The 13,977-nt window shown below is 37.0% G+C and overlaps 1 protein-coding gene across 1 annotated transcript in view; it reads right to left on the bottom strand.

Annotated features, from left to right (window-relative positions):
* ZNHIT6 (zinc finger HIT-type containing 6) overlaps positions 1-13,977 on the bottom strand; it is a 61,616-nt gene that overhangs the window by 17,551 nt on the left and 30,088 nt on the right. The window contains exons 7-9 of the mRNA XM_055587105.1: positions 7,177-7,245; positions 5,797-5,877; positions 4,158-4,235 (exon numbers count right to left, since the gene is read on the bottom strand). Coding sequence (XP_055443080.1) covers positions 4,158-4,235; positions 5,797-5,877; positions 7,177-7,245 — 228 coding nt within the window. The remainder of the gene's footprint in view (positions 1-4,157; positions 4,236-5,796; positions 5,878-7,176; positions 7,246-13,977) is intronic.

The raw sequence follows: 13,977 nt of genomic DNA, 5'->3' as shown, positions 1-13,977 counted from the left end.
TCTAAAATTTAATAGATTTAAAAAATTACAACTGAATGAACTTCATCAAAGCTGGGAGTATTCTAACTTATTTTGTCAATAAGTTAGCAGCAATATAATGGCTGCCTCTGATGGTGCCTGGTATTACTGTCATAGCCTTTTCTGCTTCAAAACATTCATTTACTCTCTGAAAACAGAAACATGGTGAGAAATGATATGCAAGAGAGTATCTTACATGAATTCTCCTCCACTGGGAATGTGAGCTCCACAGAGTCAAGAATGGTTTTCCTTGCTGCTATCAGTCTAATGTCTATAACACCTGGACCGCAATGGGTACTCACTAAGTGTCTGCTGGATGAATGAATGGATTTACTTAAGCAGACATATTTTTATAGTGAGTGAGTGAAAGTGGCTCAGTCGAGTCCAACTCTTTGCCACCCTATGGACTATACAGCCCATGAAATTCTCCAGGCCAGAATACTGGAGTGGGTAGCCTTTTCCTTCTCCAGGGGATGTTCCCAACCCAGGGATCGAACTCAGGTTAGGTGGATTCTTTACCAACTGAGCTACAAGGGAAGCCCACTTACTTTTATAAGAAGATACAAATTCAATCCTGTGTATTCTGGAAAGAAAACGCCTAAAGAGTAACAAATTCCTTAGGGTGAGATACACATTCTATGATCACCTAAATCTAAACATAGAAGTTGAATAAAGTAAAGCTAAAGCATGGAAAAATTTAAGATTGCTCTAGCTGATCAGTTATACAATGGGACAATTGTCATAAACCCTCTAAGAATGAAAAACACAACCAGTGGAAATCACCAATACCAAGTATTTGGTCAAAAGACTACTCTGAAGTTACTGGAGTGCTATAAATCATATGATATATTTAAAATCAGAAAGCCACAAGGAAAATACATTTCAGTCTTCTAAGCACTTTTCAGGAAACAATAAAATCCTCCTTATTTTAAATTAGAAGCCTGCATTTTATAACCTATAATAATCTTACTTAGATGTTCTCTGAATGTACTTTCCTTTAATGGTGTAACTGTAATTAAGTATACAATGAAGTGTAAACGCTCATCTTAGCCTATCTATGAATGTATAATGTGATGAACACAGGTTTAAAAATATTTAATAAAAAAAAAATACTTCTAAATGTATCTCCATAGTGTCAAATTTCATTATTCATGATTCAGTTCAGTTCAGTCGCTCAGTTGTGTCTCTTTGCGACCCCATGAATCGCAGCACGCCAGGCCTCCCTGTCCATCACCAACTCCCGGAGTTCACTCAAACTCACGTCCATCGAGTCGGTGATGCCATCCAGCCATCTCATCCTCTGTCGTCCCCTTCTCCTCCTGCCCCCAATCCCTCCCAGCATCAGAGTCTTTTCCAATGAGTCAACTCTTTGCATGGAAGCTAATAAAACTAGGGAGTTTTGTAGAAATTAGGATAACTATATTTAAGGCTGACTTAACAGTCAGAGATATAAGGATGTACCTTAGCCCAACATAGGTCCACCTTCAGGATAAAAGGTATCTCACTTAAGAGTTTCTAACATTATTATTGCCTTAAAGTGAAAAACATCACTAGTCAAAGTTACATAGCATGGCAATTTTTAAAAACAAAATTCTTAGACCTTGGCTGTAAGCTACTGCTTCCTCTTCTTTGATAGCATTTTCATATATTATTGAGTTTAAGTAAACAACTCAAATGGGGAAATCTGGAGGACATGTTTTCATACATAGATAAGGGAAAGTCAGAATACTTTTCATGTTACTCAGTTTGGCTTGGGTTTAGTATTCTAGGTATTCCTTAAAGTCAATACTACTCATCTTTTACTTTATTACTGTACCATTGTCTCCCCTCTGGGGATTAAAAAGGTTAATCCAAGGCCCAATCGAAGTCCTTTTTAGGTTTCTAAAGAAGGAAAGCCATAATATAAGAGAAACTAAAGGCTCTTACAGGGAAATGGAGCCCAGAGAAGCTGAATTAGGTCATCTGATCTTCACTGCAGTAAGTCCTTTAACCTTTTTTGGTGAAGGTTTATCCTCTTTGGTCCTTTGTTAAAATACAATCTACCAATCTTACTTGTATCCTCCTGTCTTGCTATGTTCGGATTTCTTTCTAACGCAACTTCCTGAAAAGGTTTTACCAACTGCTCCCCTCTGGGTTGTGTCATGCTCCAGGCATTTCTGTCCCTCTCCGAGAAAACTCTGTCCTCTAGGACAAGCTGAGATCACCATTCCCATTCTCTCTTCACAGATAAACAGTACGTATTTCCAAGTCAAAAATGAACACTTATCTGGGCCTAAGCAGTCTATCCTATATTATCAACTTTAAACTATGCAGTATCTTACATTTACCTTACCTTTTATAATAGGTAAGGAATTCAAGGAGTTTTGGTTTCCTTGAATTTTGGAAGATGTTTGTAAGAATCCATTTATCTGTTGTAATAGTAGTAATAACAGCAATAGTAGCAACAGTAATAATAAAAGCATGCACTTACCATGTGCTAAATATTTATCTCAATCTCTTATGACAACCTGATTATTATTACCCCCAGTTTAGAGATGAGGAAACTAAGGCAGTTAGGCTATGTAATTTACTCAAGTTAATGTAATTAGAAGCAGACTGAGCTGGGATTCAAACCCAGCTTTGTTTTCACAGCTTGGATGCTTAAATCTCTAAGCGATACAAGCAGATGGGACCAATCATATTTAGTCTGAAGTGAATCTAGTAGTTTTGTTAATGAAACAAAAGGGGGAAAGCATCACAGATCTTAAAAGATCAGTGTTCAGCAATTTAGTGTAATGCACACGTAACTGGCACCTATTAAGGACACACTGCAGGGACTCTCAAAGATCTGTCAACGTTGTCTACTTCATCAATCCATTAAAGAAGGGACAGAGAGCCTACTGATATCAAATCACAAGGTTTGTTAGAGCCTGGCTTTCTTCACGTTCTGTGTAGAGTTCTTTCCACTGTGATATATTCAATGGTCAGTTTATCACACAAATTTTTTTATTCCTAAAGCAAAACCTGGAACATTGGAACTCTGTTGTATAGAATAGGCTTCCTCGGTGCCTCAGTAGTAAAGAATCTGCTTCAATGCAGGAGATGCAAGAGACTTGGATTTGATCTCTAGGTCAGGAAGATCCCTTAGAGTAGGAAATGGCAACCTACTCCAGTATTCTTGCCTAGGAAATTCCATGAACAGAGGAGCCTGATGGGCTACAGTTCATGGAGTTGTAAAACAGCTGGACATGACTGAGGATGCATGCACACACACCTGTACAGAATATTTCTTGAAATAAGTTACAATGGAATTTAAAAACCTTTCAGTTGCACATGATGTTATTTTAAAATATTCTAACCAGGGTGATTTTTCTTCTTCTTTTTTTTTTGTTTATTTTTTTTTTTAATTTTTATTTATTTTTTTAACTTTACAATATTGTATTGGTTTTGTCATATATCAACATGAATCCGCCACAGGTATACACGTGTTCCCCATCCTGAACCCTCCTCCCTCCCTGTACCATCCCTCTGGGTCGTCCCAGTGCACCAGCCCCAAACATCCAGTATCGTGCATCAAACCTGGACTGGCCACTTGTTTCATATATGACATTATACATGTTTCAATGCCATTCTCCCAAATCATCCCACCCTCTCCCTCTCCCACAGAGTCCAAAAGACTGTTATATACATCAGTGTCTCTTTTGCTGTCTTGTATACAGGGTTTTTGTTACCATCTTTCTAAATTCCATATATATGCGTTAGTATACTATATTGGTGTTTTTCTTTCTGGCTTACTTCACTCTGTATAATAGGCTCCAGTTTCACCCACCTCATGAGAACTGATTCAAATGCATTCTTTTTAATGGCTGAGTAATACTCCATTGTGTATATGTACCACAGCTTTCTTATCCATTCATCTGCTGATGGGCATCTAGGTTGCTTCCATGTCCTTAACCAGGGTGATTTTTCAATTGCATTGATCCTATATTATGATGTGTGATTATCTAAAAATTTTAATTTGAAGTTCATTTTTAAAAGCCTAGGCTTTGCTGACAGCCAGATAATTAGTAAAATAACTAGCCACTTCCACTAAGCAAGCTACTTAGTTGTATTACAGAATTAGAAAACATTTAAAGAAATGGAAAGAGAAGCAACTTTACCTTACTAAATTTTGCTGCATATTTTCTACCTTCATTAAAATTCGGACCCCAGTCTGAGAGCAAATGTAGGCTTTCAACCTGAAATAAAAAAGTCATATTAAAGGAAGTAAAACTGCTTTTTAGTGTATTTTAAAACTGTGTCTATGGAAAACTAAGCATCTATGAGTAGCTAATTATAATACTTAAAATTTACCTATCCAAGCACAGAAAAAGTGTCAAAGGTATTTTCTAACCAACAATCTAAATGTAAAAAAAATTACCTATCTTCTCTCTGTACAGATTAATCTTGCTAATTTTTTTTTTTTTTTTTTAAAAGTATCCAATTTGATCACAGGTATTTTGCCTTATGTTAAATATATAACCAGTGATAACAATTAGATTGTTCGTAGCAAGAGGAAAGGCTTCCCTGGTGGCTCAGTGGTAAAGAACCTGCCTGCTAAGCAGGAGATGCAGGTTTGATCCCTGGGTTGGGAAGATCCCCTGGAGAAGGAAATGGCAACCCACTTCAGTATTCTTGCCTGGGAAATCCCACAAACACAGGAGTCTGGGGGGCTACAGTCCATGGGATTGCAGAGAGTCAGACATGAGCTGAATGACTAAACAACGACTACAGTAAAAGGAAAAGAAACATGGTAGCGGTCCCAAAGACACTGTGTGGTATGCGACATAGATTGGGTTTGAGTCAACATTTTTTATGAAAAGCAGAAGATGAGATTTAACTAGAACTGAATCAGATGCTTTAGAATTCACCCAATTTAAAATTTAAAACAAACCAAGCATTACTATCTTAAGCAGGTATCACCTGGTGAAAACAAACTCCTGCTCAGAAACACATTCACATGCTAACAGTTTCCTTCTTTCAGTGCTACTATGTGTAAGACTCTGTACCAGGAACCTTATATACATAATTTTTTAAAAGCTTCATTACAACTCTATCTAGTAAACATCATCATTCTCATTTTACTGATGGAAAAAATTAAGGCCCAGAAGTTAGGTAAGTAAGTTGGCTCCTGATCACATGGCTAGTAAGGAACAAAATTAGCTATTCTAAAGCAGATATTCATAACTGAATCTTTCCACTATGCTATGTTAACCATTTTTGTCCATGTATTTCTAGACAGGAGGCAGAACTACATTACTTAGTTTTATGAAGACTTGGCTGAAACAGGATTTCCTGTCTTTACTTGGAAACTCTAATTTTCAGAGTTTTGAGTTCAACTTTGAAAGAAAGTTTAGTTTAAGGGGTAAGAGTACAGACTCTGAATCCAGACTGCCTGAATTTGAATCCTACTTCCCTAATTATTAGCTCTATGAGGTCACTTAACCACTTTAAGGCTCAGTTTCTCCACCTATAAAAGGGATATAATGGCAATAATCTACTTTAAAGGGTTATTGTGAGGATTAAATGAATTAATACAAAGTGTTAAGTACTGTTATTTTTACTATAACCAAAATTCTCACCCAAAACATCACCTCTGACTGACAAAGCCTTGAGTACACCCCAAGGAAATGGGACAGAAAGTAAACTGTATGAAAATATCACATTCTAATAAAAACATGGCTTTATTTAAATATGCACATAATACACACCTCATTATGTAGAATAATTTCAGAAAGTTACAAGATTTTTGAAACATACCTTTGACGAATTACAGGATCAGACTTTTCAGGATCAATGTAAGGTCTTAGGATTTCATTAATAGTTTTATCATCTGGTACTCTTCCCAACAAAAACAAAAACAAAATTTATTATTTATAATTTTCTACTAAAGGTGTTAATTTAGAATTATTAAATATTGTGGCTTTAGAGAAAAAACTGAACATAGACCTTTTATTCTAGTCTTGGCAAAATATAATATCCTTTTAAGCAAAAATTACTTAGGAAAAAAGCTCATACATATTCATATACACTACTGTGCTACATATCCCTACCTGTAAAATATAAGTCCTTCCCCTGTTGTTAGTCAGTCATGCAACCTTAAATAATAAAGTTCTTCCCTAAAATTGATATGGCAATTACAAAGAGAGGACATTTATGCATAGTATGAATATATGCTAAAGACATTATTTAAAAGGCAACTTTAAAATTTTCTTAACCCAAGGAATCAAATAGTATACCACCATTCAAATTTTTAAATGGTATCTGAAAATGTTCATAATATGAAAAAAGTAGGATAAACAACTGTTATGTGAGTTAATTCCAATTATGAGTATACATATTCATGTCCAAAATAATGTATTTTCTGAGGACACATTGTGATGTTAATAGCAGTAATTTTATCATAGTAGAATTTGGGATTATTTTTCATTTCCTGTATAACCACCTGCCTGAAGAGGTTTCCTCTTGATTCAGCCCTCCTGATTCTCCCTATGCTGCTCTCCTTCACATCTGTCCCCATCTTGAAATAAACACTATTATGATTTCTGTGCTTATCACTTCCCTCAGAGTTCTACCATTACTATGCTATGCTATGCTAAGTCACTTCAGTTGTGTCCAACTCTGTGCGACCCCATAGACGGCAGCCCACCAGGCCCCCCCGTCCCTGGGATTCTCCAGGCAAGAACAGTGGAGTGGGTCGCCATTTCCTTCTCCAACGCATGAAAGTGAAAAGTGAAAGTGAAGTCGCTCAGTCGTGTCTGACTCTTAGCGACCCCATGGACTGCAGCCTAACAGGCTCCTCCGTCCATGGGATTTTCCAAGCAAGAGTACTGGAGTGGGGTGCCATTGAAGTATTCCTAAAAAGTATACTTTTATTTTTTTCCATATTTACATACAAAAATCATACTTTATATTCTTCCTTAACTTGGTTTTCTCACTCGACATTACTTCTGAGGTTCATCCATGTTGATGTGTGTAATTGTAGTTGATTCATTTTCAGTGGTGTGTAGCATTTCATTGTATGACTATACCACACTTAGTTATCCATTCTACTACTGACATCACATCTAACAGTTTATTTTAAATATGGAGGCGTAATGAAAACAAGTAAATTCTGAATAGATAGTGGTGATACTATACCTTTTTTCTACGTACACAGCTTGACTCTGAGGAAACTGAAGCTTCACATGCCAACAAAACTGTCGTTTTCTAAGAGAGAAAACAATCATGTGGGGGATAAAGGCAGACAACAGAAATCTGAACACACAACTAACTTCCTAAATTTTTGTTTTCAGATAATTATTCTAAAAGTATTCTTGGAGTTTAAAATTTTTTTCTACTAAAAGCTATTTTCTCTTTTCTAGAATGTTAGAGGTTATGTTTTTTAAACAATATACTTGCAAGAGGCTTTAAGAGGAAAAAATATTAAGCAGAACAGAAATTCCAAGGACTTCGCATTCTTGAATTAAAAGGCAAGTTCTCATAGTTCAGGGGCGTCTGAGATCAGTGAGCTACTACTTGAAGTTTACAAATAAATTTCCTCATGACTAAAAATAAAAAGCTGATGTCTCTGCCTGACTAGTTTGGAAATTAGGTGAATGAAGTATTGTCCAGTTGAGACCAGCTGGCTGCAGACACACTTCTGAGCCATGAGTACGTGCATTCAGTAGCAAAACAGGAGACAACAAGTTGGTTGCTAAGCAGAAAGCACTCTGAGTTAGTCTGCTCGCCGTTAGTCTAAACTTTGGCTTGACACAGAATCAACTGTAACAATTCACTAAATGTGTGATTTTAGAAAAATGGCCATATGCTCTATCTGATACATCAAAATTTGGAGACCATTCCTTTTTAAAAACATTTAATGCTCAAAATATTCAATCCATTACAGAAATTTAAATGTCTTCACTACATGATCATTTAATACATGTTTTTCTTTCTTGGCAAATAAATTTCTAACAACCCACCGGCAAGTTTATTGCTAGCTGTATGTACAAGCAATGGTCAATATCTCCTATAAATATATCCCTTAGCAGCATGGTCCCAAAATCTAAAATAATTTTTTTTAATACAATCTGGTAGAATATCTCCCACCAAACATTTATATGATTTGGTCAATTTTTTGTGTGAAGACTAACATAAAATTAAGTAAAAATCCTTCTATTAATGTAAGTAATCACAGATTTGCTTATGGATGCTTTCTTCAGTAACAAGATAGTTTTGGGCACTAGTTAGAGAAAAACATATTGATGCTTGATAGTGCCACTTATACAAGAAGCAATCATGTTAAAATTTTTTCTTTTTTTTGGATAGATTTAAGTTGTAGAGCATCCCTTACTGATTTAAAGGTTGGATATCTAAAATCTCAGAGGAGAAAACTTAAAAAAAAAAAAACAAAACAGAAAAACCTGAACACAAACACAACAGTTACTGATTTTAAATAAATAATTCTAAAATGAAACATCTTGCAGTATTTGCTATCTGTGAAATAGGTATAAGTATAGTATCAGTATCAAGAGGCCAAGAGACACCACATTTCTTAGTATGAAGTAAAGTAATTTTTTAATCTTAATGCACAATATGGTTTCCTTCTAAATATATTTAAGTTACAGAGGGAAGATTACCAGTTTGTCATGTTTTGGAATTGTAAATCATAATCATCGCAATTGTTGCTTGAGTAATTTCAAGAACCATTTGCCTTTCTTAACATTCAGTGGACCCCAGATACCCTCAGAAAGTACTTAACATTCCAAAAACAAAGACAGAAAAGTCCTTGGAAATGATATTATTAGTTTTAGTTAGCTAGTTGTCGCTATATGGGAATCATTCATTACTCTTTTATTATATATTGCTAAATTATGCCTATTATCTATTTATATTTGGCCCGAGTTCAAACATGAACAAATCTGAAAAGTGTATTTAGCTTAAAAACAAAAAAAGAATAAAAACATTCAACATAGACATAGTCAACCAACTTGCATGTTGCCATATTTATATGCTTGAGATACTTTCTCTAAGACATGTAAGATTATAAATGTGGTTGATGAATCTTTTCACTGTTCCTTGATCCAATTCCCTTCTCCTTAAGAGAGGTAATTACTATCCTGAGGTTGGGTATCTATTTTTGTCATTTATGGTTTTATATTTTTAATACATATATAAACATATCTATGCAATATTTTGTGTGATAGCAACACCTATTTCAATGTTATCATACTCTAAATACCTCATGTCATGCTCTTTATGTTATGCTTTGGAGACTTATGATGATACATGTAAATTAGTTCATTAATTTTAACCATTACATAGTATTCCATTGCACGAAGAATGCCAAAATCTATTTATCGACTCTCTAGACATTTATGACTGCTTCCCATTTTTTACCACTTGTTCTTGTTCTTACATCACAGTAAAGAAAAACAGAAGAATGGCCTCAGGGATGGGGCTATCATGTACCTTTTCTGGCACATAGAACTTAAAGTTAACTTCACTGAAAAACTGCCTCTATGTTTTCAGTTTATGATAGTATAAGAGGCATTTGTGAACAGTAATGCGGAGTCTAAAATTTAAGAGAGAGTGGACAAAAAGGTTGAAGAGTACAGTATAAAAAATTTCTGAAATGAATGAGTTAATTAATTCCCTCTGAAGTGGTTCTTTAGTGTTCCTGAAATTGATGTGGTCCTGACTAATGCAATGAAATCTCTAAGTCTGAAAGAATTAACTTTTTCATTTTTCATACGTATATAGAACGATATGGGCTTCCCTGGTGGCTCAGACAGTAAAGAACCCGCCTGCAATGCAAGAGACCGGGTTTGATCTCTGGGTCAGGAAGATCCCTTGGAGAAGGGAATGGCTACCCACTCAAGTATTCTTGCCTGGAGAATTCCATAGACAGAGGAGGCTGGTGGGCTACACTCCATGGGGTCGCAGAGAGTCAGACACAATGGAGTAACTGAATAGCAGCATGTCACTATATGAAAGTCAAAGTAGTCACTCAGTCGTGCCCGACTCTTTGTGACCCCATGGACTACAGGCCACCAGGTTCCTCTGTCCATGGGGTTTTTCCAGAAAAGAATACTGGAGGGGACTGCCATTTCCTTCTCCAGGGGATCTTCCTGACCTAGGGATCAAACCCGCATCTCCTGCATTGCAGGCAGATTCTTTACTGCTGAGCTACCAGGGAAGCCCATATAGTGATAAAAGTCCTACTTCAAAGAATACATACATTAAAATCCCAACAACATTATTTTGGAGGGGGGAACTGAGTCCCCCTCTCTTTTGTTTGTAAGTTTTCTGAAAGAATACTTTGTTAAAAAAAAAGATTAAAATTAATAATGCTTCAGTGAGCATCTCTAGGCATACATACAATTGTTTCTGAATTTTGGGTTATTTTCTAAATATAGATTCCAAGATATAGAATCATTAGGATAAAGCTGGGTTTCTCAACCTCAGCAGTGCTGACAGTTTGGACCAGATAATTCTATTATGGTTCGCGGTGTGGGGATACATCACCTTGCGCACTGCAAGATGTTTATTTAGCAGGATGTTTAGCACCAGGCCTCTCACCATGAGATGCCACTAGCAACATCCACTCCCTCAGCTGTGACAACTAAAAATGTTCCCCAATACTGCAAATGTCCTCTGCGAGGCAAAATCATGATTTTTGACAACCACTGGGATAGAGGTTTAAATATTTACTATTGTTCTTAACGCATTAGGACTTCTGTTCCCTCAATTCAGCAAAATGCCTTCAATTAGAAAGATGTCATTGTGTCCTTGCCATATTTATCAACGTTCTCAAGGATGGAATTACTATACCCAGAATATTCTCAGCAACTTAGGCACCCTAAAGCACGACGTTTGTAGTTCGATCATAGACCAGTGAAGTAATGGTGGCAATAATTAAATCTAATGTTCCCTTCTGGACAAACTGACAAGGTAATAAAAACACTGGCTCCTTCTCTGAGTGCCATGAAACTGAAGTAATCATTCATGCACAGCAAAGCTTTTTCTCCTCCTCTCTCAAATATCCACACACACACACACACACACACACACCATACATTCTCAATGTGGGAAGCATCACTCCCAAGAGGCTGAAAACTGGTTCTTAGGAGGGTAGAAAATATTAGTATAATGGTTTGTTTGTGGCCCTCTGGAGGGCTCCAGTACATAAACAGATACATATGTGGTATCAAAATATCAGGGTGGGCGGGCAGGCGGGCAGGCAGCAATTTGAGGGAAAATGTTTAAAAAGGTTCCTTGGGAGGTGATAATGAGAAAAGACTGAGAAACACCTATGTGAACAAGTATTAAATGACAAAAATAATTATTATTTTACACTTGATTTTAGTGAGTTAACATAGGACATTTATTCAACAACTCTAGCTTACTAGAAACTGTTGAGGTTCATTCTCTCCCACAGTTCCAAGACAATAATATGTGGATGAAACACAAATTTGGGGCTGGGGAAGTAATGTATTTATATACTCAACTACTCTTCTGACTTCATGGCTTTGTATTTAGAAGTATGAAGGATACGCCCCAAATTTTTAACGATGGTTATTTCTTAACATTATGAAAGGACTTAATTCTTTCTCTGTGTGTCTGTATTAAATAAACTGTCGACATAATGACTGGCTATTTTTTATTATCAGAAAAATCAAAGATGCTTTCATGGGGAAGTCACAGAAAAGACAAGAATAATTTTAACATTCTTTTTAAACTTAAAAATATTTTATTCACTGACATATATACACTGCTGCTGCTGCTAAGTCACTTTAGTCGTGTCCGACTCTGTGTGACCCCATAGATGGCAGCCCACCAGGCTTCCCCGTTCCTGGGATTCTCCAGGCAAGAACACTGGAGAGGGTTGCCATTTCCTTCCCCAATGCATTAAAGTGAAAAGTGAAAGTGAAGTCGCTCAGTCGTGTCCGACTCTAGCGACCCCATGGACTGCAGCCTACCAGGCTCCTCCGTCCATGGGATTTTCTAGGCAAAAGTACTGGAGTGGGGTGCCATTGCCTTCTCCGATATATACACTACCATATGTAAAACAGATTGCTAGTGGGAAGCTACTATATAACACAGGGAGCCCAGGCTGTGCTCTGTGACGACCTAGATGGGTGAGATGGCAGGGGTGGGAGGGAGGCTCCAGAGGAAGAGGATATATATATATGACTGATTTACGTTGCTGTATGGCACAAACCATTACAACACTGTAAAGCAATTATCCTATTAAAAACAAATAAATAAAAGTGATGAATATTCAGGGGAAAATTCTCAAGTTTTTCCAAATAAAAATATTTTATTATTAGAAGTCCTATTTTAAAGTGTTTATCTCAGAAATTATTACTCAACCAGAACTAGGGTTCCTTATTTAATCTTCTGACAGCTTCAAAGCTTTGTGCCTCAAGAAATATGCTGCAACTAAGAGTAACATTGGAGAAGGCGATGGCACTCCACTCCAGTATTTTTGCCTGGAAAATCCCATGGACGGAGGAGCCTGTTAGGCTGCAGTCCATGGGGTCGCAAAGAGTCGGACACGACTGAGGGACTTCACTTTCACTGTTCACTTTCATGCATTGGAGAAGGAAATGGCAACCCACTCCAGTGTTCTTGCCTGGAGAATCCCAGGGACAGGGGAGCCTGGTGGGCTGCCGTCTGTGGGGTCGCACAGAGTCGGACACAACTGAAGTGACTTAGTGGCAGCAGCAGCAGCAAGAGTAACATGTGGAGACTGAATTCTAAGAACTAAGATTTCTAATACAAAGTTTAAATGCATGTGAACACTTTTGTTCCTTAAAAAAACTGCCAATTCTCATTCCATTACATCACTGATTAACCAACATTTACTCAAAGAACACTTATGAGGGCTCTCTGAGTATTAGGGATGCAAAGAGACGTGGGGGATGAGCTCAAAGCAGCCTCTTTTTAAAAGGGCAGTGAATGAACCACCAACGCACGTTTTTCCTTCCAAATCACTGTAAGAAGAGTATAGAGTTTCACATAAAAGAACTCTGTTCTTTATTGACATTGTACACAGAAAAGATACCCAATATACTGTAATGCCCAGAGGCAGGAGAGGGGAGAGGTGAAGTGGACTCTGTTTGAATCCTACTCTTAACAAAATTTATTACTTCATGTGATCTTGAGCAAGAGACACATCTCCTCTATGCCTCAGCGTTCTCACAGTAAAACAGGGAGAACAATATTTATATCATAGGATTAAGTGAGTATATATAGGTCAAGAGCTCAGAACACCACAACCAAAAACGTTAGTTACTGTTATTACTACTGTTATAATTTTACATTCAATTTAATGTCCTGTGAGTTATGAAGCTTAGAACAGAAATACTGCAGGGTCTTCAACTTAGAATACTGTGCCACGAGTTTATAACCAAACTCTACTTTCATGGAATTCAGTGTTTATGAAACTGGACATGTGGACTAACACCAGACTGCCAAGGGCTCTGAATGTTCTGTCAAACAATATGGATTTTATTCTGATTAATGCACTACCAACACAGGTTATTAAAGAAGAGCAAAATGAAGGCTTAGAAGGAATCTGTCATCCTGCTATTTAACTCTCCTAATAACTGTTTCTACAGTATATTCAGGCCATTAACTCTTCAACTCTTGTTCACAGTTATTAAGGGAAGTATTTCCTACAAGCTTGTGGAGAAGCTTGCTGATACAGTGCAGTTTAAATATGCCTGAAATTTTTACTTATGATTCATAAATACAGGTGACGTCATGAGGTAAGTGAAAGCTAAAATTTCTACAAGTCTGATCTTCAGACTACCATGTGTATGTGCGTGCTCAGTCACTTGAGTCGTGTCTGACTCTTCATGGCCCTACGGACTGTAGCCCGCCAGGCTTCTCTGTCCATGGGATTCTCAGGCAAGAATACTGGAGTGGGTTGCCATGCCCTCCTCCAGGGGA

This window comes from Bubalus kerabau, chromosome 6 (genome assembly GCF_029407905.1).
Source record: "Bubalus kerabau isolate K-KA32 ecotype Philippines breed swamp buffalo chromosome 6, PCC_UOA_SB_1v2, whole genome shotgun sequence".
In the NCBI taxonomy this organism is placed as follows: domain Eukaryota; kingdom Metazoa; phylum Chordata; class Mammalia; order Artiodactyla; family Bovidae; genus Bubalus; species Bubalus kerabau.
The sequence above is the reverse complement of the archived record's forward strand: the minus strand, read 5'-3'. Positions and strand labels throughout refer to the sequence as shown.